The following is a 25,176-nucleotide window of genomic DNA, read 5'->3' as shown; positions in this document are numbered from 1 at the left end:
AGAGAAAAACAACTTTTTACTTGAAGGCACGGGTTTCAACCGTGAATTTTGGAGCTTCGATAAGACAGAGTTTATTTTCCGAGGTTGGCCTTTTATCTTAGCTTGTAGCTTAGCTTCTCAGCTTAGCTGCTTTTAACGATCCAAAAACGCAATTTTGGACGGTTAAAATGCATTTTAAAGAGAAGAGAAAGGGAGGGGTCAGTGAAGAGCACCGGAGTTTAGCCTTTTGTCATTCACTGTCTTCAGTAGAACGAGAGAGACATGAAGAAACGGTGAAGCCAATAAATGAAAATGAGGTAGATAATTTTAATTTATCATGTGGTTAATTGATTTATTGTTTATCGTGACAGGTCTAGTTAAAATAACATTCTAGTCACAGAGTTTTTGAACCAGAACATCTCTTTATTTTATATGCTGTTAAAGTTACCAACTTCTTTGAGCTTCTGGTCTGTTTGTAGCACTGTTTGACTATTATCCATCCATCCATCCATTTTCTTTACCCGCTTATTCCATTTTGGGTCACGGGGGTCACTGGTGCCCATGTCCAGCAATCACTGTGAGAGGGGCGGGGTACACCCTGGACGGGTCGCAAGTCCATTACAGGGCCTGTTTGACTATTATCTATCTAATAACTGGCAATCAATAAAAGGGGATGATTGACAGCAACTATCAACCTTAAGCTCGGATTGTTCTTGATCTTTGAGAGATTGTGCTCTACATGCAAGAAGCCGCTGATGATTGAAGTGTAGGTGAAGCTGTTAAATGCTGGATGGACGTCGTACAGTGAACTCCACCCAGTGGTTTCGTCTAAGTGAGTATTGATGATGATTTTTTTCAACCTTTATTTATACAGGTTAGTTCCCATTGAGCCTCGAGGACTCATTTACAAGAGAGACTTGTTATATGATTGTTGATTGCAATAATTGTCTGATGGTCAACTCCCTAAAGTTCAGCATAACTTAAGTTGTTTTGTTTTTTACATTTCACTCATCTTGAATTTATTATTGACATACACCATAACAGGAGAGGTGAACTGGTTAGCTTCTGTAGGTCTGATTATGCCCTCACAGTTTGTGCTACTGATCTGGGTGATTGTGGATTAGTGCGTTACAGACTGTTCTTATTGTTGGAAGTTGTGTGTAACTACTAGTGTACTTTGTGATAATGTACAGTTTACACTAGTAGCAATTGAAGTAACAAAATAATGAAATAGTTTGTCTGCAAAACTCTGAAGATTATGTTTCTAACTTTTGTAATGTATCTCATGCTTTTCCTAATATAAGTAGTGGCCCAAGCACAGATCCCTGAGGACCAAGAACTCCAGAACTGACTTTGAGAAGAGTTTTATGAACAAAGTGGAATCTGTGAAATAAATTTAACTTAAACCAGCCTGATTCTGTGCCGTGTTCTAAATCCTGACTAAAACTTTTTATGCAGATTATTTTGTTCAAGGATACAATTAAGGGGATATTAAATACAGGTCTATTGTTGGCAAGAACTCCTAGGTGGATTTTTAGTTTGTGGCTTTTGGCAGTTCATTGTAGATTCTGAGTTGCATGTAGGTTCCTTGTTTTAAAAATAAACTAGAAAGTGAAGTTTCCCCAAATTATTTTGAGTTTTTTTTTTTTTTTAATTCCACTATACATTTTGAGGCATTTTATAAACTCTATCACATCTTTGCAAATTTTTTTCTGATAGTTCAAATGCAATGATTTTTAGTATAGTGCTTATTTTTGTTCACTATAAAAAAAATTGTCTAACTTCATACTTTTGAGATCAATTTCTCACTAAAAAATACTTTTAAGTAACTGAAATTTAACTTTTTTTTTTCTACGTTATTCTCGTAGAATAAAGTGCCCATGTCTCCCCTGATGAGTCATGCCTTCTGCTACTTTGAATTCAGACTGCTTGTTGAAAGGAACATGACGGGCTTCTTTTATGGTTGCTATGTGTGCAAGTGTACATGTTTCCATGCGTAAAGAAGGATGTAAGGGAGATTTAAACCTTTCTCTTAGCTAGGTTAGACATATAGGGTAGACTGTGTTGATGTCCAACAGCTGACCTGTGCTTCACCCAAGACTTTTTCTTTCTTAGCAGCCTTCTAACTGAACTCAGAAGATGATCTGCTGTGAGGAGAACCTGCAACTGGAAGGCTGCCCATAGTCCATTGTTGGTATCCAAACACTGAGGCACAAATCCAAATGTCTAGTGCTAAATAGCCAAACATTGTCATTAGAGCCAGCGTCTTAGAGTCCTATCGGAGAACTTAAGAAAATGAGTGCTTTATTATCTTCCCAAGCAACAGCTGGTGTATGTGTATGCTCATGGCTGGAGCTGTGGAGGCACTGTAACTCAAGAAACACAGGTGACAGATGGGCCTAGAGGTGTTATCAACACCCTTGGCCTCGAATGATTCTCCCAAGAGCATGCACAGAGGCAAAACCGTGCATGAACATTTGATACCTGCAACTTAGTTATGTAATAGCACTGATGCATGTTCATCAGCTTTCTCAAGAAACTCAGTTACACTTGAGCACCCTGCATACATGAACAGGCCATAACTGCAATAAATGTGCTGAATATGAAAAGGTGGAAAATTACTTTATCTATACCTTTTTGGATTTGCCAAAGTAAAACAGAATTATCAACAAGTATGAAACCTTGAACCTAGGTAATGCAGTTTTGGTAATACAGACCCATTAGGTAGTATCTCACTGGACTGTGAATGTTTGAGTCTACTGGTAGTTGGCTGCTCAAAATTGTGAGGAAATATGAAAAGAAAAAAGTGACTTTTTTATTGTAGTCTCACTAAAAGTGTGTTTGCAACCAAAGTAATCAGCAAGTCATGTGGCTTCACTTTTGAAATCATTGGTTATTGTGATGGACTTGCAACCTGTCCCCTCTTGCATAGTGTCTGCTGGATATGTCCACCTACCCCTGCGACTCAAAAAGGAAGAAGCGGGTAAAGATAATGGATGGATGGCTTATTGTGGTGTGCATGGTTTGCTTAACTTTGTTCTAGGCCAGGCACATTTTGTTGCCTGCCTTCCCCCTCGCCCAGACTTAATTTGTATCCACTATGGCATCCGTCTCCAAATTTATAATTTAGTCTACTGGAGTATACTTTTCATATCAAGAAATTTTGACTCGTTTTTCAATAAATATTTATCATTGTTGTGGTTTTAGACCTGGAACTTGAATGGTTTGAATTTGAAGCTGCTTTTTTTTACAGGAGAACGTTCAGCATTGAACTTGTTCCAAACTTTATTAACAAACCATTGTGGCTCACTGGAGGAAATTAAGAACCCCCAAACATATAATATGTCGTCCTGCAATGTATATTTTTTGTACTGTCATAAACATCATCTAATGTTTATGGTTGTTAGGCCTGTCACGATAACAAACTTTGCTGGGCAATTAATTGTCTCAGAAATTATTGTGATAAATGATAATATTGTATGAAATTTGACAATAATTAGTCATTATTGTCAAATTTAAGAAGAAATGTTGGTTAATTTATTTTGCATGTAGTATCTTTTTTGACCACCAGTTGGCAATATAAGACTGTTTGAACCAAAGGACGGATAGTGAGGGAGTGAGCAGTGTATCTCTTTAAGAAAAATGGAAGGGAGGCCTCTTGACGTGACATGGGCTGTCTCTTCGGTTTTCAAAATGGCAGACACTTGGTGAGGTTTGAACTCTTTAGCATAGCATTTGTCACACAAAGCTTTTAATAAAAAAAAATCAGTAAACAAGTTCTCAGCTTCTTTTTGCAGAGAAAAACAACTTTTTACACAAAGGCACGGGTTTCGACAAGACAAAGGTTTTTTCCCCCCGAGGTTTATCTGTTAGCTTAGCCCGTAGCTTAGCTTCTTAGCTTAGCTGTTTTTAGCGTAGAGAAGAAACATTAAAGCCGATAAATGAAAATGAGGTTGTTAATTTTCATTTATCATGTGATTAATTGATTAATTGATTTATTGTTTATCGTGACAGGCCTAATGGTTGTTGGTTTTTTTTTTTTTAACCACAAATGCAATTGTGCTTTTTTCTTTCCTTAAGTTTAAAGGTGACTCTTCTACTCATTAGTCATGTTTGTCACCTTTTGTTAATTGATTCTTCAAGCCATACTTGCAGTTTGAGAATTTCGTCATTGGCTAAAACTGAAGAGCTCTTGAACTTGAGTATCAAAGAAACTTCTTTGGAGATTTTATTAGTGAAATACAATTAGTAGTTGTTCATCATAGCTGAGAAGAAACATTGAGAAAAGGATTAAAAAGAGCGCAGCATTAATTGCTGCACTCTGTCTTCTTCATGTGTTTCTCGTGTTGAGAGCAAGTGTTTTGTTTTTCTCTTCACTCCATCATTCCTGTTTTTCCTTCTCTCAAGTACTTCCATCTTCCTCTCCTCACCTTATTTGATTGCAGTCTGCGAGCTTGCTATACCCTTCACCTTTTTGTTTCGTCAGTTTAAAAAAAGTGAAATCTCTCCTCTTGAATTTCAATGGAGAGGCTTCAAAGTGTGCTGCTCAGTGGCTGAGGGCATCATCAAACAAGCCGTGTGCTCCAGTGTTACGGGCCTCGGAGGACTCTCTTGGTCTGCTCCTAAACAAAACCGACCAGCTGATCACACCTAGCCAAATCCCCAGCTGCCTCATCGTTCACCTGAGTATGACGTAAACCTGTCTTTTTTCCATATTCCTCTCTGCCGGACATGTTGCTCAAGATTCACGTTCACAATATCCTGAAGGCAGATTTCTTTTTAGCTGTAAAATCACAAATTCATTGTACTTGCTCTGGCTCCGATATTGATCGGCCATTTTTAATATTTTAGATGTGCACGTTTGGTTTCTGAACTAATCTTTTTAGAGCCAGAGAGTTCCAAGAAATTGAAGGTTACCACTTGGGATTTGTCTAGTAGTCCTTTCAAAGCAACGTGACAGATTTTTTTTTTTTTAATCACAGAAAACATAATGGAAGCCCAGCTTCAGTCTTTGCAGCAAAGAATAAATAACAAATTGCAGTGTCAATGACTCATGTTCTCTTATATTTACTGAGCACGTGTGCGCCCTTCACATGCTATGAATGAGCTTCCCCAATGGGATTTTTACTGGGTCATAATGTTGTTTGAGCAAAATCCACATGACTGCAGATGAATGAATGGGTTACAATTTACATAAATGAATACATGTACGCAATACATATTGTGCCATTGAAAGACTAATTAGCAAAACTTTTATTAATGATGTAAAAAAGATAAACTAACATTCCCCATTGTATACGTCTTACCAATATTAGATGAAATAGCTAATCTGAGAATTCACGTTTCGTCTTTCATTTCTTTGCTGAAGTTTTATTTTTATTTTTTGTCTGATTGGAAGGTAACTATTTCATTGTGCAAGACTAATCTTAATACAGCAGGAGGGGTCTCAAACAGACTACAGTTAATTGGTAAAAAAAATAAATAAAAAATAAACACATTATCTGATTTAGTGAGAATTTGACGAGCTTATAATTTTTTTTTTTTTTTGGATGAACACAACATTTGACTGACGTAGATACATTTGTTGGTACCCTTACAGTTCATTGAAACAACGCTTACTTTCTTGTAAAAACGTATTCAGGTAAAATAAGTTTATGTTGTATATCAGCCTGTTTTCAGTATGTGACAGAGTGAGCAACACAATTGTTAAGAAATTATTTGGTGTTAATTTTACAAAGGTATGCTAAAATAGTACCGACAAATTCGTTGCTACCCATAAATAGATTTTGCATGCATTACAGGCACATTTTGAACTTGGTTAGTATAAAAATTTCTTTTAAACTTTCCATCAGCCTATTTAGATGGAACAACCACTGGGTAGTTTGGTATTCTTGTGTGTACAACGCTGAATATAGAGCAGAGAAGACACAGGTGAGAGCTGTCTGAGGAGCTCAGAAAGAAAATGATAGTCATGTTAAAGGTAAAGGTGACAGATCATCTCCAAGAAACTTCATGTTCCTGTCACTACTGCTGCCACTACAATAAAAATATACACTGCCTGGCCAAAACAAAAGTTGCCACCTGGATTTAACTAAGCAAATATGTACGAGCCTCCTATTGGATAATTACTGCATGAGCGATTTATCTTTCAGCTGGCAACAAGTTATTTAACCCCAGCTGGTGCAGTAAGTTGCTTCTCATTTCATAAACAACCGTGATGAAAGACACATCGCGTGGTCGTGGAAAAGATGTCAGTCTGTTGGAGCAGGGTCAAATCATTGTCGTGCATCAAGCAGAGATAACATCTAAGGAGACTGCAGAAACTACTAAAACTGGGTTAAGAACTGCCCAACACATTATTTAAAACTTGAAGGATAGTGGGGACCCATCGTCTTCGAGAGAAATGCGGCTGGAAAAAAATCCTGAATGATCGTGATCGGCGATCACTTAAACGTTTGGTGAAATCAAATGGAAGAAAAACAACAGTAGCACTCAGGGTTATGTTTAATAGTGAAAGTAAGATCATTTCCATACGCACAATGTGAAGGAACTCAAGGGATTGGGACTGAACAGCTGTGTAGACTTAAGAAAACCACTAATCAGTGAGGCTAACTGGAATAAAAGGCTTCAATTTGCTAGGGAGCATAAAGATTGGACTCTAGAGCAATGGAAGAAGGTCTGAGTCCAGATTTACTCTGTTCCAGAGTGATGGGTGCATCATGGTAAGAAGAGGGGCAGGTGAAGTGATGCACCCATCATGCCTAGTGTCTAGTCATCAATGCAAGATCTTGGTGAAAAATTAATGCAACACTGGATGGAAATAGATCTTGTGACATTGCAGAAACTTATCGAAACAATACCACAGCGAATGCATGATGTAATCAAAGCTAAAGGCGGTCCAACGAAATAATAGTGTGTGACCTTTTTTGCTTTTTGGGGGGCCCGCCATGTGTAAAGTTCATGGGACTGTAGCCAACCTCCCAGGACATGGATGCAAGAGTGAATGCAACCCCAGACTGATCTGATGAAGACTGTAGAAAAAGAGCCAAAGAAGTCATCCAGAAACAGTCAAGCTAAATTTTGATGTCAAGGTGCACTTCACTTTCTGAACACACATTCCGTTGCACTTTGAATCACAATGGGCTTCATGGAAGAAGGAGGCAACCGATCCCACCCCCACCTCCCTCCACACAATCAAAAGACAGAGGAATTTGCCAGAATAGTTTTTGCAAGACGTTTTTGTGACTGATGAGACAAAGCTGGACATTTTTGGCTAGTCACATCAGTTTTTTTAGTTATTGTGGAAGGGTACCAACATGTTTATCCATGTCTCTGTACAAAAATAGCGGTGAAGTTTATCACTGAAACTGGAAGGCAGTAGCTGTTATAATGTGATTGCACAAGCTCACTATGTCAGTTTGTTCCTTTAGCGGTACCTGCTGTAATTGGGTACAAAAAAGAATGTCCTGTAAGGGATGAACAGAACATTGCTGTGTTTTTTATAACCATGTATCGTTTGTTTGAAAAGGATAAAGGGAAGAGTAACAGCTGCAGTGTGGACGGCTTCATCTCAGATCTTTGTGAGCTTACTTTTAAAACAGAGGGAGACGTGTGCTGATCAGACTGACATTGTAGTTTGAATGCTAATTTGACTTTGAAAATAATTAAAAGTAAAGTTTCATCATGGCTGCGTTTGGTAGTTTGCTAATCGGTAAAAAGGATGAAAGCCTTCACAGTAATGGTTGTTAATGACTGTTAAATAGATGCTTGGCCTTGTTTTATTACGCTGTTGAAACGTGCACTGTTCAGAATGGTTCAGGAAATCCACAGTTAATATCTGCATTTTGAACTTGCTAGTGCTGACCGCTGATGCTGCAGATGTGCATTGCTTCTCTTTTTTTATTTACAGCTGTACAATTGAGTAAACAGTAAATGCTTGGTAACCTCCATTCTGCATGAGCTCAAACACTAACCACTTTCTCCCTTTTCCCTTCTTCACCACTAGATGGTGGTTCTGATGGACCCCATGGAGGACCCGGATGACATCCTGCGTGCCAACCGCTCCAGGGAGAAGACATACATGTTTGATGTGGCATTTGACTTCTCAGCCAGTCAGGTCAGAAATCAAAGTTTAAAAAAAAGTCAGAAGGTGAATAAATATGAAACAGATGTTCCTCAAGTATTGTTTTCTTTCTATACAGGACGAGGTGTACCGAGCTACAACCAAAGAGCTAATAGAAGGCCTCATATCAGGCTACAATGCCACTGTGTTTGCCTATGGACCCACAGGTTTGTGTTTGTGAGTCGAGGGTGTGTATGTTGTGCAGATAGACTCTGTCTCAACTGAGGCGTCATTCACCAACTTCATGTTTTATCACTCGGTCTGTGGTCAGCCTGTCGGTCAGCCCTCTTTAAGGAGGAAAATCACAAATTGTTTCAGGATGTGTTTTTTCAGCTAAGGTATGATGAGGAGAGTCTGCTTCCAGTATTTCAAGCACAGAGGCTAATTGTGCAGTGCATCAAGTTATCTACAGTATCTGTTCTGTCGCTTTTCTAACCCCTTCCTGCCTCCTTACTGTCCATCTGTTTCAGAGATTAACTGCGTCTGATCTTCTTTATTGTGAATGCAAATAAAGCAGTTGTAGTAAAGAGGGTGGGGGTGGGGGATTATTGCAGCAGCCACTTAACATTTATCCATCCATCCATTATCTTTTACCTGCTTCTTCCTTTCCGGGTCACTGGTGCCCATTTCCAACTATCACTGTGCAAGAGGTGGGGGACACCCTGGACAGATCACAAGTCCATCACAGGGACACTTAACATTTATTCAGTTCAGCGTGAGGAAAGAGGAGCATCAGCGCCGCCTTTAGCTTTTTAGCTAGCATGCCTGTATTGTGCGCTGCTAGCTTAGCACTATGTCAGCGCCGACGGGTAGAGGGATGCACGCAGTTCAGTTCGGTAGGTGGGGTGCTTGGTTTTGTTGACAGGGCGGGGCACCCCCCTTGTATAATGGTAGTGGAAACACTGGATAGGTCACTCAAAGGTGAGTACAAAGCAAGGTGAGGCAGGTAAGATGTGAGTGGAGGTGGGCAATGAGATACACTGAAGATATTATTTAAAGAAAAAAAACTGACAGTGTAAAACATGGCTGCACGGCTTGCTGGTCACTTAGCGGCAAACACTCAGAATTCAATAAGACACCAAACTTTAGACATTTTCTCTACTGTTTTATACCAGTTGGTGCACAAAACAAACGTAAAGTCGATTTCTCATTGGTACGTTTCGCTGTGTTGCGTTTCAGGTTGTGGGAAAACGTACACCATGTTGGGAACCGACAAGGAGCCGGGCATCTACGTCCGCACACTGAACGATTTGTTTCGTGCCATCGAGGAGACCAGTGATGACATGCTGTACAGCGTATCCATGTCCTATCTGGAGGTACAATTAGTCTAGTTTTTTTGTCAAACGTAAATGAAATATTAGGGAATCGAAATTAATAATCGAAAACAATTAATTTATAATTCTTAAAGCAAAGTTTTGCTGTGATCGTTACAAGACATAGATGCTGTAACTATAAAGTGTAGTATAATAAATGTTGAGGCTGTTTGGGTTTCCATTAATGCCTTTATGCCATTGTTTAATTGGCTTATTAGAAATGTTTGTTTACTTACCAGCCAGAGACGATCAGGTCTCAGTCTGTGTATGCTTTATTTTGTGGGTCAGAAGCTAAAAGGTTTGAACAACTCACTGAGTCAATGTAGCAGTTGTTATACAACTTCTGCCAGAGACAACTGACCTTCAAAACCCCCAAAATAGCTAATAGCTGAGACTAACACATATTCTAAGGTTTGAGACTGTGTAACATCTATACTATTTGTAGTCGACTCTGTCTGTTATCAAACTAGATCATAAAACTACATGAAAACGTCCAGAAAATAATCATGGTTGAGTTGAGCATAAATATTACAATGTATTTTCCTTCAGGTAGAAAGCTGTTTCTGTTGCGAAGTGTTTTCTGGTGAGGTTCCAGCTTTCGTCTGGTTGGCTAAGCAAATATCTCTGTGGATGATTAGCCAATGATGAACCCACAGGCTGATGATGTTCGTTTCTCTGTGTGCCTGCAGGCCATAGTTCCTCACCTCATTAAAAAACCACTTAGTTGCCCTAACAGCACAGGATACAACAGAGTTGGTTCATTTTACTGATAGTTTCTCTACTCTTGCATTTATTTGAATTTTAGTCACTAATTCAAAACGCAGTTCATTCATTCAACCTTTTATTTTACAGGTTAGTCTCATTGAGCCTCGAGGACTCATTTACAACAGAGACCTTATTTTAACAAAGAACACAGATGAGGTACAGACAACAATAAAACAATCATATAAAAGCATATAAAATGAAAAGTAAATTATATACAAACGAAACAAAAACAGCTACATTATAAAACGATGTAAAAATACTTAAACAGGAACGTGACTGCGTTGGTTTTTGCCATGAACTTATCAGTTGTTTAAAGCCACTTTGAGAGGTCAAGGTCGAGAGCTTCAGATCTTTTTGCAAGATATTCCAGGAAACAGGAGCGGAGTAACAGAAGGCCCTTTTGCAAAGTTCAGTCTGCACTGAGGGGATGCTGCAGCTAATGATGTCTTGGGAGCGCACGCTGTAGCTGCACTCACAGAGACATGTAGGAGGAGATGTATGAAGTCAACAAACCGAGACGTGATTTAAAGATGAAAATGTACCAGTGAGAGAGTCTGAAGTCATGAAGTTAATGGCGTCCAGTTAAACAATGGATACAGGGTGCAGTGATGGGTAACGTAGTTCCAGTTATGAATCTTAGCGCACCGTGATAGACAGCATCCAACATCTGCAGAGTGCTTGTAAGGGTGTTCGTGTAAATAATGTCATCGTAGTCAATGAAGGGAAGGAAAGTACAAGGCGTTTCCTAGCGTTCATTTAGACAGGATCTATTTCTAAAAAAGAAACCCAGTTTTAATATCAATTTCTTTATCAAGTTTTCGACATGGCGCTTAAAAGAGATGCGAGTCGATCAAAATTCGCAGGTATTTGTAAGAATCAACAAACAATAGGAACACTATTCATAGATAAAATGGAAGGAAGGGCTGCTGGTACCGACTCCCTGTTTGAAAACAACGTCCCTTTTGGTTTCATCGGCATTTAGCACCAGTTTGAGATGGAACAAATCTTGACTGGATGATGTCGAATGTAGAGTGTAAAAGCTTTAGCAACTGTTCTAGCTCTACGGTAAACAACTGTGCAACATACTGAATCACGAAGCCTTGCATACAAAGAGCAAACACAAAAACAACAGTTTTCAGCTGAAAAAGAAGGTGGCACAAAGAAGCAGTGTTTGAGCTGAACACCAGCTCGACTGCCAGGCGCCGTCATTATGCAAACTGAATGACAAAATTATGACAGCGTAGCTCTTTAGCTTTCCTCTGAGTGGGTGGAAGCAAAATTCCTTTCTGTCAAAAATGTCAGGCATGAAAACTGGATGCTGCCTGACCTGTATTAATATTATCTCAAGTGCGTGTGCGACGTTCGTGTTTGCCGTTTCCAGGGAGCAATCTGTTGCTGCCGGCGCCTCGCCACAAAGAGGTTATATGTCATTTTATAGCTGCACTGAGCAAAGTGCACACATCTGTTCCGCTTCTTGTTCAGAATCAGATCTCACTTTCTTTCACGTGTGCAGTCCGTGCGACGCATGCACAAGAATCCATAATACAACCTGTAGGAACAGTCACCCTTTACAGTTTAAATGCTCCTTCTGTTTATTTTTGTTCTCGCTTTAGAAGCTTTATACCTCACATTAGCTGTGGGCCATGGTGGCTCAGTGGTTAGTGAGACAGTATTGTAGTCCTGAGGCTGCAGGTTTGAGTCCAGGTTGTGTCCGGATGAGCTTCCTTCGTAAACAATTGACAAATCGACTGTGCAAGTTTGCTCACTGTGGCGACCCCTGCAGAAGGGGAGAATAAGCATCAGATTTTGACCGTATGATGAATTTGCACAAATAAACTACTGTTTCACTGTATTTAAACCAAAATGTATAATATGCATCACATGTATTGGTTGCTTTTGTTAAAAACAAAAATTAATGTACTATTATTATGGCCTAAATAATATAATATGCAGGTCAGTAATGATTATTTTATAGACATATTAGTAAAATATCACCTAAATGTATTTATAGTTTTAATTTTAATGCACAGATGTGAATAAGAAGATGGGAGAACGTTATTGAACATGTTGACAGTCACTCCAATTAAAATCAGTGTGTCAGCTTTTTACTGCACTCAGGATAGATTTATAACCAGTTTGTCATCTGAATTTTTATTTATGATATTTAAGTTGAAGGCTGAATTTTTAATTTAATCAAAAGTATTGAGATTTTATTTAAAATCCAATTTAAATTTCATCAAAGTCAACAGGCTGTTTTATTTATATTTTTTAAATAGTCGTGCCTATATTACATCTTCTTTGCAGTTTTGCTCTCTGTAAAGTAAAGTTGAGAGCCTGACAAACAGATGTTAGCTGGTTATTAGCTTCTGCAGTAGGATGTATATTTCACCTGTTAACATGCTAACTCTTGTAGCTTGTTGCAAACGATTTTTTCAAAACAGTGTTGTGTTCAGAAGAGACCGATGTTTCGTCTCCAGCAGACAAGGCATGACTGACTGTTAATTCAATTCCATTCAGATTAATTATATAGCACCAAGTCACAACAGAAGTGATCTCAAGGCACTGAACAGAAACATTCATGTACATAAAAATTCAATTAGTAGCATTATTTATGTAAGGTATGGTACCCAGCAGATTGTGTTGAGTCTTCATTTCGTCACAGTCTCCCATCCTAAGCAAGCACAAGACGAGAGTGGAAAGGAAAAACGTCCTCATAATGGGAAGAAACTTCCAGTAGAACCAGGATTAGGACAAGCAGCCATCAGCTTCGACCGGCTGGGTTTGAGCGGACAGGAAGGAGAACTGGAGACTGGCAGGTCCACAATGGAGGCGAGCAGGTCTGTCTCTAGGAGAAAAGACAAAACACAAAAGTTAAGATAGACATAATTACGAATACAAACTATTCATTTAATGAAATGAGGTCCTTTTTTTTTTGGTCTTCTAGTAGTCTAAGCCTAGGATAAGGGATAGGTCAGGAAACCAAGCCAATCCTAACTATAGGATTTATCAAAAAGGAAAGACTTGAGCCTAAACTTAAAAGTAGACAATGTGTCAGCCTCACGGACAGATACTGGAAGTTGGTTCCACAAGAGAGGAGTCTGATAACACAAGGCTTTGCCTCCCATTCTGCTTTTGGAAACTAGAAACCACAAGTAAACCTGCAATCTGTGAGTGAAGTGCTCTATTGGTAAAATATGGAACAATAAGATCTGTAATATAAGAAGATGGAGCTAAGTTATACATCAAATAAAATGTACAACCAAGTGACTTGCATAAAAGTGTAGGGGACCCTCCTCTTGGCCATCATATACCAGTGAATGACAGGTCAAAGCTACACAGAGGAGGATTTACTAATTTTGTCATCATGACTCTTTAACACTGTGGTATACATTGAAATTGGTAATCAGCCCTTGCCTTGTCCAGAACTAAATGTAATAACTGAAAGTCTGGGTTTATTTTTTTGTGCTGCATTTATGGCTCTCTATTAACCTTAATGATCCTCTCACTCCTTCCTAAATTACAAGTTCTTTGTTTGTGGCGTTGAATGAAATGTGTTGAAATAAAGCCAAACCGACTGTGCTACTTACTGCTGCATGATTAAGCACCATATTTCAACTTCACCAGCAATGAGAGCGCACAGGTGGAAGAAATAACAATGAAAATGCAGCTGTCATTGTGAGTGGAAGCATCCTCTTGTTTGTGTTGTCCAGGGCGAGCTTGGCTTTGTAAGACTGCTGACAGATTGTCAGCCTGGAACACTTTTCAGGATGTCTCTTCCTGCTTTTTGCTTTTATATGTCTCTCACTTAGGCCCCTGTTGTCAATTCAGTCAACCCTGGCTCTGGTCTGATGGCAGCTTACCAGGCAACAAGCTAAAGTTCCTTATTTAAATGTTGGTCAGAATATGTCACCTAATGTTTCTGAACCAGAAACATTACTTCATGGTAGGCCTCTCACAATAACAAATTTTGTTAATTTGTATGAAGTCTTGATATCGCGACTGGAATTGATTATCTCACTGCAAGTAGGCCCGTCACAATAATAAATTTTGTTGGCCGATTAATTGTCTCAGAAATTATTGCGATAAATTATAATATTGTTAGAAATTTAACAATAATTAGTAATTAATGTCAAATTTAAAAAGAACTGTTAACTTGTTTTGAGTGTAATACCTATTTTGACCACCGGATAGCAGTATAAGACTGTTTGAACTGAAGAATGGATAGTGAGGGAGCGAGCATCGTGTCTCTAAAAAAAAAAAAGGGATGGAGCCCCCTTGACATGACATGGGCTGTCTCTTCCTTTATTCAGTTCTCAAAATGGGGGACGCTTGGTGTGGTTTGAGCTCTTTAGCATAGCATTTGTCAAACAAAGCTTTTAATTTAAAAAAATCAGTAAACAAGTTCTCAGCTTCTTTTTGCAGAGAAAAACAACTTTTTACACGAAGGCACAGGTTTCAAATGTGAATTTTGGAGCTTTGACAAGACGGAGGTTTTTACTCGAGGTCAACCTGTTAGCTTAGCTCGTAGCTTAGCTTCTCAGCTTAGCTGCGTTTAACGATCCAAAAACACAATTTTGGACGGTTAAAATGGATTTTAAAGAGAAAAGTGAAAGGGGGGGGGGGGGTCAGTGAAGAGCACCGGAGTTGAGCCTTTTGTCATCCATTGTCTTCAGTAGAAAGAGACACGAAGAAACGATAAAGCCGATAAATGAAAATGAGGTTGATAATTTTCATTTATCATGCGATTAATTGATTTATTGTTTATCGTGTCAGACCTACTTCATGGTCATTTTTCACTTTTGTCTATATCTTGTCAGATCTATAATGAGATGATCCGGGACCTGCTGAACCCATCCTCAGGCTTCTTGGACCTAAGAGAAGACTCTAAGGGTGTGATTCAGGTTGCAGGCATCACAGAGGTGTCTACTATTAACGCCCAGGAGGTGCGAGCTTACCTAACCAACGACTGCGCGGCTCGTTTGCTTCAATCAGAGCATCAGAAACGCTGCATTGCACCTGTGTGTTTTCAGATCATGGAATTGCTAATGAAGGGCAACAAGCAGCGCACGCAGGAGCCAACAGCTGCTAATCAGACGTCGTCTCGCTCCCACGCTGTGCTGCAGGTGGCCGTCAAGCAGCAGAGCCGCTGTCGAGACGTCCTGCAGGAGGTCCGCTACGCTCGGCTTTTTATGATCGACCTCGCCGGCTCAGAACGAGCCGCACAGGTTTGTATGTCTTAATTGGTTCAAACTGCAATGTGTACAGATGGACAATTTATTTATTTTGACTTCAAAACTTAAGACACGTTTTTATTAGAAATACGGTTTGACCCAAGCTTGTCTGATCAACTGTTGTTGGTCATTTAGACAAAGTCATAAAACTAAAAGTGCTTCATGTGCTAATTTGCATGTGTTCGTTGATTTCTATTTTAAACAAAATCTTTAATTTCTCTGGGGAAAATGCATTATGTTAATGTACAGAAGTTATATTTTACCATGTTTAATAATAATAAAAAACAACCTAAGGTACAGTATAAACAACTTTTTTTTCTCATATTGTCTCACAAAGCCACTCAAGTGGTTAATACATAAACAATACTTGTTATAACTTGTATGTACTTACGTCATCGTAGTATCAATTCAATTCAGTTTATTTCTATAGCGCCAAGTCACAACAGAAGTCGTCTCAGGGCACTGAACAGAAACATTCATATGTAAAAATAATAATTTAACATTATTTATCTGAGGAGCAGACTGCTTTGAGTTTAACTCGATTGCAGAACTCTCATTTTGAGCAAACATGAAGGCGACAGTAGAAAGGAAAAACTCCCTCCGTGAGGAAGAAACAGCCATCTGCTTCGACTGGCTGGGTTTGACAGGACAGGAAGGAGTAACAGATACACAATGGCAGTTCAATTATCACATAAGATAGAAATAGTATCAAATGAACACTGTTCAATTTTAACAATTCATTTAAGGAAATGAGGTCAGTTTGTCCCCCAGTATTTGAAGCTTAGGGCAGCATAACAACCAACCCTAACTATAGGATTTATCAAAAAGGAAAGTCTTAAGCCCAGTCTTAAAACTGGACAATGTGTCAGCCTCACGGACAGAAACTGGAAGTTGGTTCCACAAGAGAGGAGCCTGATAACTGAAAGATCGTCCTCCCATTTGGAAACTCTAGGAACCACGAGTAAGCCTGCAGTCTGAGAACGACGTGCTCTGTTGGGAAAATATGGAACAATAAGATCTTGAATATAAGATGGAGCTAGAGTTGAGAGTACAAGAGTAAAACTCATTACTCAAAACTCATATGTAAATAAACCTGTTTAATAAAAAGTATCTGTTCATGATGTGTAAACCTATGAGATTAATGTACATTTCTTTATTCGTGTGTTTAGAGAAGTGGCACTCGCAGGTTATTCCCCGCCTCTCTCCAGTCCCATTTACTGCGAGCTCTCTTATCTACCCTCACAGGGATGAAACGGTAAAAACACTTTGAGTTCAGAGGTTTTCTCGCTCATCGATCTCTGCAATCTTTCAGACTCAGAACAGAGGTCAGCGGCTGAAAGAAGGAGCCCACATCAACCGCTCACTTCTGGCTTTGGGCAACTGCATCAACGCCCTGAGCGACAAAAATGGCAACAAGTACGTCAACTATCGAGACAGCAAGTTGACTCGCCTCCTGAAGGTTTGTGTGCCAACAGAAAAACCTACTGTTGTAATCACTTTGATATCATTTATTAAGGTGTGATATGTTTCACTGTTAGGACTCTTTGGGTGGAAACAGCCGAACGGTAATGATAGCTCACATTAGCCCCGCCTCCATAGCTTTCGAGGAGTCTCGTAACACGCTGACGTATGCTGACCGTGCCAAAAGCATTCGAACGAGGGTAAGCTTGAGAACGTAATTCATCATAAACGTTCCGTTAGGGGTGGGTTGCATCTCTGCTCTACATTCAGCTGTAACAACCAAAGTTCAGCATGGTACGATCACAAAATGAAACCGCTTGTGTTATTTATACATGTTTCTCAATGCTGTGTACTTTAGGTGAAGAAGAACCTGATAAATGTGTCATACCACATTGCTCAGTACACCAACATCATCTCGGACCTCCGCTGTGAGATCCAGCGGCTCAAAAAGAAGATCGCAGAACAGGCGAGCCGCCAGCTCAGCTCCGACAGAGCTGACATCCGCAACATCCAGGGTAGGTTCAGTCCAGGGCTATTCAACAAAACTGCTCAGGGGGCCACAGTTACTGAAAGCCAAGAGCTCAGGGGCCAGAAATCCAGCAGTTATTGTCATTAAATAAGTTTGTTTTATGGTTTAAAATGTGGTTTTATTTTAAAATGAACCCATTGATGGGCCGAACTGAGTTCATCCGTGGGCCTGATTTGGCCCCCGGGCCACCAGTTGAATATCTCCGGTTTAATCTCTTAGGCTGCAAGCAAAGTAAACTGTCCAACACATGTTATTAACAGATTTAGTTTTACATGATTCCTTTCTTTGTGCAGCGGAGGTCCAAGCCCACTCCAGCCAGCAGAGCCGAGCAGAGATGGACCAGTTGAGGGAGCAGCTTCTGGATGCTTTCCGCCAGCAGATGGAGATTAGGAAGTCCCTGATCGAGCTGGAGAACAGCAACATGGAGATCCAGATCGACACCTCCAAACACCTTATAACCATTGCAGAGTCAGTGTTTAAGACTTGTGTGAAGCTTCCCCGTAGACGAACATTTAACATGTTTAATAATACCGAGCGCCATATTTCAGGAACCTAGTTGCTTTTATTTAATTGTGCTGAAAATAGTCTTCTAGTATGTGCTCAACACGCTGAAGCTTCTGTTATAGATTTGTAGAAATTACCTCTGGTCTAGTTCCACCATCAGTCAAACCTTAGTGTGCAGACGTGCCAGAGGGACTACAATCATTTACTTGTCTCATCTGAATATAGATTTTATTGACAAGACAATCAAACTCAAATTAAGAATTGTACTTTGAGATGTTTTCTCAGACAGAGTAAGCATCATTATCAGTAAAAAAAAAAAAACGCCATTTTCTTTTTTCTCCAGCTGGGAGCAGGAGCAGAGTAGGCGCAGGAGGAAGTGGCGTGCAGAGAGGAGGAAGGAAAGTGTCAATAAGGATGAAAGTGAAAAAGATTCTGATTCCCCGGAGTCTCCCCCAGACAGCGCCGAGACCCAGGAGGTGTCTGTGGCTCGAGAGAACCTGGTCACCCTCATGGTGGAACAGAAGAAGCTTCAGAAACAGAAGGTGGGATTGTCTGCCTTTTGATAACTAGTAGAAACTGGTCGAGTTTAACCGGACCCTGGTTCAGTTGCCATTTTCATCCTTCAAAGGGGTTGCTGGAGTGCAGGTTCCTGGAGCTTCGAGATCGAGCTCGGCGCCTAGAGCTGCTGCTCCCTCGGAGGGTGAGCTCAGAGGAGCAGCGCGAGGTCCTTGCGCTCCTCTGCAAGGTCCACGAGCTGGAGATCGAGCACACGGAGATGCAGTCCCACGCACTGATTAAAGACAACGTCATCCGGCAGAAAAACTTTGTTGTGCAGCGCTTCGAGCAGCACAGACACTTGTGCGATGAGATCATTCAGCAGCAGAGACAGGTCATTGATGGTGGGTTTGTCAGTGTTTGGATTTTAAAATGAACTTTTTTTTTTTTTGCTGTTAGTTCTTTTCAGAGCTCAGGTTTTGGGCTTTGAGGACTAGACCAGGGGTCTGCAACCTGTTCAACCTAAAGAGCCATCACTGCCCCTCTCGACTCAGGAAATAAAACATGCCTGAAGCCGCGACACCTCCTACAACTGGGATTATCAACTGATGACCCATGGGCCACTTTGAGTTCTGGAGTAGGGGTTCTGGCCTGTGGGGGTGACGTTATAAAATTAAAAGGATATGAAGAGTTTTAACATTTATTGATATTTTTACATTTAAGGACAAAAGAAATGATTGTATTTATGCAAAGAAGGAAAGAAAATAATAATTTAGACAAATTGTGATAGAAATTTAAAACGCTGAACTCTGCAGGCCTTGATGAGATAATTAAGTATCTCACTTTGCAGTAATAAAGTATAACATTAAAGTGAGTATGGAAGAGGATTAGGTCCACAGTGCAATAAAAAAAAATCTCCTAAATTCTCTGATGGACTTGCCAGGGTGTACCCCGCCCCTCGCACATTGATTGCTGGACATGGGCACCGGCGACCCCCGTGACCCGAAGTGGAAGAAGCGGGTAAAAGATAATTGGATGGATGGATGGATGGATGGATGGATGGATGGATGGATGGATGGATGGATGGATGGATTGATGGATGGATGGATCTCCTAAATTCTGACATTTTTCTCAGAATTTAAAGTTAAAAGTCATAATTCTGAAAATGCCAATTAAAATATTACATTGTGGCCATAATCCTCTTCCATATAATTATGATTTTTTTAACCTTTTCAATGAAAAACTAATGCTTTTATTTACTTTAACAATTATATTTTATTCCCACAGTTATCAAATGCACCGTATTTGTTCAAAGCAATCTGTTTTAAAGGTATTCCAAAGATCCCACCATAAAGCTCGACGTTGGATGAATGAAGTATCTCAATATAATCCACGTTTTCTTGTATTAGTAGTCCAGTCAACTTTATTTATAGAGCACATTTAAAACAGAACCTGTTATCAAAGTGCTTAACAACAACAACAATCAATTAATGAGTAAAATTAAAGAGAGAAAAAAAAAAAATATATATATATACACAATACACTAAAAATAATAACTGAAGAATTAATAAAAAGCATTTAAAACATAGGGTCACAGATTAAAAAGTAGTTTTATTTGCACATTTTGTAGAAAACTGGCAGGAAAATTGCTAAAACTAGTGTCATCTGTTGTGGGTATAAACCCAGTAGAATTCAGTTTCATGTTAAGTTTTGGTCAAAGCTTCAAAGAGCCGCTTGTGGCCCCAGAGCCGCAGGTTGCAGAGCCCTGGACTATACAAAGTAAAGTTTGTCAACAAAAGCCAGATTTGTCTTTACATTCCTACAACTGGCCTGAATATTCTGGATAAATCACAAATGAATCTTTAGCTTTAGATTATATTTGATGGTTATTTTAGATCCAAATTATTTCTGTTTTTCTGATTTATGTACTCAGACCACAGTCTGCTGGTGCCACCGCACCTCCAGGAGCTGTACGACACGTACACGAGGGAGCTGGATGAGAGGAAGATGGAAAGAGCTATGGCCCTGGAAAAGCTGACCAGCAGATACACTGTCAAGGTAGCAGATTCATCACATACTAATTAAGGTGCTAAATATAGATAGGAGGATGAATAATGACACTAATGCTCTCATTTCCAGGAGGGCTCTTTGCCTAAGATCGCTGTGCCTGGTCTGGGTCGCGACTACACGCAGGATGTGGATTCAGACCAGGAGAGCGTGCGCAACATGTGCTGCGATAACAGACGAGGTCAAGGCAGGATGCGTAGACATACGTTGCCCCCCATTCTGCCCGAGTCCGAGCCGTAAGGAAACACGTCTGACATAAAACACCACGTTCTGGAGTTAAGACGTTTAAATGTTTTCTCTCTCAGTGACAGAGTTTTCAAGAGCAGCCCCCACGCCAAGCAAGTAAAGAGCCTGATTATAATGACCCCACCTCCGATTCACATCAATGGGAGGGGCAACAGAGAGGTACGAACAATTTATGTTTTCAAATGGGGGGTTCCCAAACTTTTCCATGCCGTGGCCCCCCCCCTCGCAAACCCACAAACAATATTACAAAATATGTAAAGAAACATCAAGTTTTAGAATGTTTTAACTTTTATTCACTATATTTAATTAATTATTACAGCTGCTGAGCATAAACATGTTATTAACTAACGTGTTTTAAACACTTTATTATATTCTCACTGGAAAAAAAACAACTTTTCATTAAACAGTTGACCAGAAGAACAAAACAAAAGAAATGTAACCTCCCTCAGGCGTGTTTATCTGGAAATGACAGATACAGATTGCTCTACTGGGCAATTTTTATTATTATTATTATTATTATATTTATTACAATTTTTTTTTATTAAACATTTTAAACAGATGTACAAAATTATGTGGCATGTATACACAAGAAAAACCTCAAGTTGTACATATTAAAGGCACACAGAAATATAACATGAAAAAAGTGTTACATGTTAAACAAAAGAAAAACCAACACCAAAATAAATTAAAATAAAAAACAATTAAAGAAAGACAAAGGGGCATCAGTTCTTTATAGGCATCAAGGAGCTGTACATTATTACTCATTTTTATTTTTGCTTTTTTATTTTTTAAATCTTCTCTCCAGCTGTCTGGGGTCCTCTAGCGCCCCCTGGCGGCCCCCACTTAAACACTGTTTTAAAAAAATTACACATAAGTGTTCGCTGCTGATATTTGCATTCATTGTTTTCAGGTATTATATTCCAAATCAGCAGAATTTGAGTTTTAAAAATAAAATGAGGTTGAAAAAAGGTCGGGAGTAAAAATATCTCTTGATGAGTCTCAGAACTGATTTTAGTTTGGACTCAGCCTGACTAGCTAGAAGTAAAGTATTTTTTGGACTATAAGGCGCATTAAGCGAAACAAAACAGTCAAATAAGACAAACTTTATTCAACTCATTCACAATAACTCAACATTGTTCAGGTGCACCACTTAAAATCAGTTTGAGATTAGTAACAGAATTAATACATAAGGTGCACTGTTGATTTTTGAGAAAATTAAAGGATTTTAAGTGTCTTATAATCTAAAAATTACGGTAAAGTGCCGGAGTGAATGGTCGTGATGAAGCGCTCGCGTCTCTTGTGTTGCAGCTGCAGCCTTTGGCTCCTGAAAGCTTTACGAGCTACAGGCATCTCAGCCACAGCGTCAGTAGCCAGCTGGACTCTTCACCTGAGAGCAGCGAGGCCGGGGCTGATGCCCCCCTTTCCCGAAACGGTAAGATGATTTTTTTTTAAGGTACATCATTTAGTAAAGGCTGCCTAAGCCTTTAAGTCAGGGAACCTCCAAACACACGTAGCAGTGTTTTTAATGCAAAGAATTGTGTTGAACATAAGAAAATATGTATCTGTATATTGGGTTTGACACAGCGACCTCTTGTTAATCGTATGGAAAACATAACCGTCTACAACCGTAGTGACTGTGCTTAAACCTCTGTGGTCTGGGAGTTGTCGAGTTGACGTCGCAGTCGAAAGAGAGACCTTGTCAGAGCGTTAAAAGCTGTTTTTGTGACCCAAACCAAACCCCAGGAGCACATCCCCACCCCCTAAAACAAATCCATCAAACTGTTGAGGCATGCTGTGGCGCTGCAGTACATGAAACTGAAAAGTAGAAATAAAAATAAAGACTGCTGGTTGATAGGAACACATTTTGAACGCAAAAGGCAGATTTATTGGAGTAATTTAGAGGCTGTTTTTATATCACATGGGGTCTGCAGCCTGCGGCTCCGGGGCCACATGTGGCTCTTTGAGCGGCTCTTTCAGGCTTTGACCAAAACTAAAATAAAAACAGAATTTTATTTAAATTCTTGCCAACAATGAAAACGGCCAGTCATTTTCAAATCTGTGAAGGATAGTACAATACAAAGCGTAAAACATGAGGGACTGCATCATGCTAGTAGTTTCTTAGCCACTTTTAAGTCAACTTCCAGTCTCACATCGTGATCTTTCTCTCAAAATCACCAGAATGTTTTGGAACATCTTTTAAGACGAGCTGCTGAGAAGGAATATTTCAAAAAACAAAGTCAAAGTAAACCAAAGTATTTATTTTTCTTTAAAAATGTAATTGGATATCCAACAAACTGGCCTAATTTCATAATCTGAATGCTTTTATTATCCACGCACAGTGAAGTACAATGGAATGACTTTCCGTACAGCCGGCCTAAAGATGGACAGAAGTGTTCAGGGGCCTGCAGCTTCTAAGATGTTGCTTAGATGAGAAAAGAGGAAGAAAACGTAAAGAGAGAGGTATAAAAAATGAAGATCTCTCACTCTGTGTTCTCGACAGGGCACCGTTTGAGGCATAAAAAAAAATCGCACATAAATAGACATAATACATATGCGTGTGGAGTGGGTAGGGGTGGGGGTCCCAACACTCCTTGGAGCCTTCGCATCTCCTAGATCGCTGCACCAGTGGAGGCATTGAGAAGGTCGTAACACATCACAGTCCAGAGCCCCCCAACTCCCCCAGCCATAGTCCTGATAAGAAGTGTTTGTTTATCAGCCAGCTTGACTGAGCACAGGTCCACAACTTTGGGGAACGGAGGGGGACAGAGCGTCTTTGATTCCATAACATGTTCAAGATTATATATTTTCTTTCTTTACATGAATCTGGTCTTTTCTCTTGTGTTGAAATGTAAAAGTATAAATAAATGTTAATAATAGTTAGACATTTTATAATGTCACCCCCACTGGCCGGAAAAGCCATCTCCATCAAACTTGTGGTCCGTGGCCAGTTGACAGTAAACAGTTGGATCAGATTTTGCGGCTCTACATATTGTAATTAGTAAGCAAAGTGGTAAAAGTTGTGTTTTTTTATTGCAAAGGTTGCAGACTCATGTTATATTATAAATAAATGGGTGACTATTTGTAATTCACTCTTTGCCTTAAATCCAAGAGGAATATTTTAAATTCTGCTTTCGGCGTGTTTTATATTCGGTAATATCTCCAGCTGCTCTCATGGAAAGCCTAAATAATAACTATCAGCTGAAACGAGGATGTTTAAGTGAAATAATTTTTTACTTGCGCCTCGACAGAACGACAGCAGATCCTTAAAGGCGTCCAGAACATTGTGGTGAAAGCAGCTCGTCGGCGCTCCAAAGCTCTGGAGGTGGACGCCCTGCGGTTACACCCCGCCCCCTCTCCCTTGGATTCCAAAAAGCAGAGAAGCAGTCTTTCTTTGAGCGAGGCGCCTCCTAGAGGTGTAGCGCTGCAGCGCGGCAGGCTGCCCAGCCCCGAGCTGAGACACGCCACCTCAGACGATAACCTGTCCAGCAGCACTGGGGAGGGACCCGGCCTGCAGGGGACCTGGACCCGCCCTCGTAACCGCCCGTCCGCCACCAAGAACCAGACGCCTCGTGACGTGGACTTTGAAGCTCGGCGGAAGAAGAGGCGGTCACGATCCTTTGAAGTCACCGGTCAGGCAGTGAGTGTTTTTATTCAGTTTATTTATGCAGCGCCAAGTCACAACGGGCGTCGTCTCATCTTTCACTTGTTGTATGAAATAAATAAATGATTTCTATTTCAAAGAAAAGTCACAAAATGTACAAATTTAACAATATTATAAATGCTATAATAAAGCAAACAGTTTCAGGGGGTTCATTTTTTCATGTTTTTGCATTTAGACCTATTCCAGTTTTATATTAGCTTTTATTTTGTGGAGTGTTATAACGTTCTGGTTAAGCTGTACATGTGCCGTCAGTAAAATACTTTAATACTTTTTACCAACTTTGATGTTTCTTGTATTTTTTGGATTTTCTCACTCTCTTACTTGCAGCTGCCTCCAACTAAAGCAGCCGCAGCTCAGAGGTTTCGCCCTCTGGACAGCACATCAGACACCCACCTCCATATTAACGGTCAGGCCCCCATGCTGCGTCCCCAGTACAGAGGGGGCCCTCCCCTCGCCAAAGTCAGGCCCCACCACAACAACCAGCACACAGGTAACTGGCCGTCACTACTGTCAGACAAAGAGGTACACGCCCAGTTTTCTTAATGATTCTTCTCCCTCTGTAGGCTCTCATGCTGAATCCTCGACAGCCAGCATTAATAACCTGAAGAAAGCACCCCACCCCCGGCAGCCCCTCCTCTACATCACCTCCACCCAGCGCACACGCAGACACTGAGCCCAAGAGATTTACACCCAAACCAGCTGAGCTCAAAGAGAGAAAACGTTCTACTCTGAGCATCCGTGTAAAAACCAAAACCGAAACCCTCTGGGACGGAGAGGCCCAGACCACCGACGGGCTCCGAGAC

At 40.1% G+C, this 25,176-nt stretch overlaps 1 protein-coding gene across 1 annotated transcript in view; it reads left to right on the top strand.

Annotated features, from left to right (window-relative positions):
* Positions 1-25,176, top strand: part of kif19 (kinesin family member 19) — a 45,348-nt gene extending 20,172 nt beyond the window's left edge. Inside the window, exons 3-20 of the mRNA XM_037691179.1 lie at positions 7,985-8,095; positions 8,181-8,268; positions 9,281-9,417; positions 14,997-15,122; positions 15,210-15,404; positions 16,723-16,869; positions 16,949-17,071; positions 17,230-17,386; positions 17,694-17,868; positions 18,248-18,446; positions 18,533-18,803; positions 20,333-20,457; positions 20,539-20,702; positions 20,772-20,871; positions 22,021-22,144; positions 23,961-24,349; positions 24,701-24,863; positions 24,937-25,176. Of these exons, the coding sequence (XP_037547107.1) occupies positions 7,985-8,095; positions 8,181-8,268; positions 9,281-9,417; positions 14,997-15,122; positions 15,210-15,404; positions 16,723-16,869; positions 16,949-17,071; positions 17,230-17,386; positions 17,694-17,868; positions 18,248-18,446; positions 18,533-18,803; positions 20,333-20,457; positions 20,539-20,702; positions 20,772-20,871; positions 22,021-22,144; positions 23,961-24,349; positions 24,701-24,863; positions 24,937-25,046 (2,904 nt within the window). The 3' untranslated portion in view covers positions 25,047-25,176. The remainder of the gene's footprint in view (positions 1-7,984; positions 8,096-8,180; positions 8,269-9,280; positions 9,418-14,996; positions 15,123-15,209; positions 15,405-16,722; positions 16,870-16,948; positions 17,072-17,229; positions 17,387-17,693; positions 17,869-18,247; positions 18,447-18,532; positions 18,804-20,332; positions 20,458-20,538; positions 20,703-20,771; positions 20,872-22,020; positions 22,145-23,960; positions 24,350-24,700; positions 24,864-24,936) is intronic.

Source organism: Nematolebias whitei, chromosome 17 (genome assembly GCF_014905685.2).
Source record: "Nematolebias whitei isolate Nwh7 chromosome 17, NemWhi1, whole genome shotgun sequence".
In the NCBI taxonomy this organism is placed as follows: Eukaryota; Metazoa; Chordata; class Actinopteri; order Cyprinodontiformes; family Rivulidae; genus Nematolebias; species Nematolebias whitei.
Note: the sequence above shows the minus strand (reverse complement) of the source record. Positions and strands in the feature narration are given on the sequence as shown.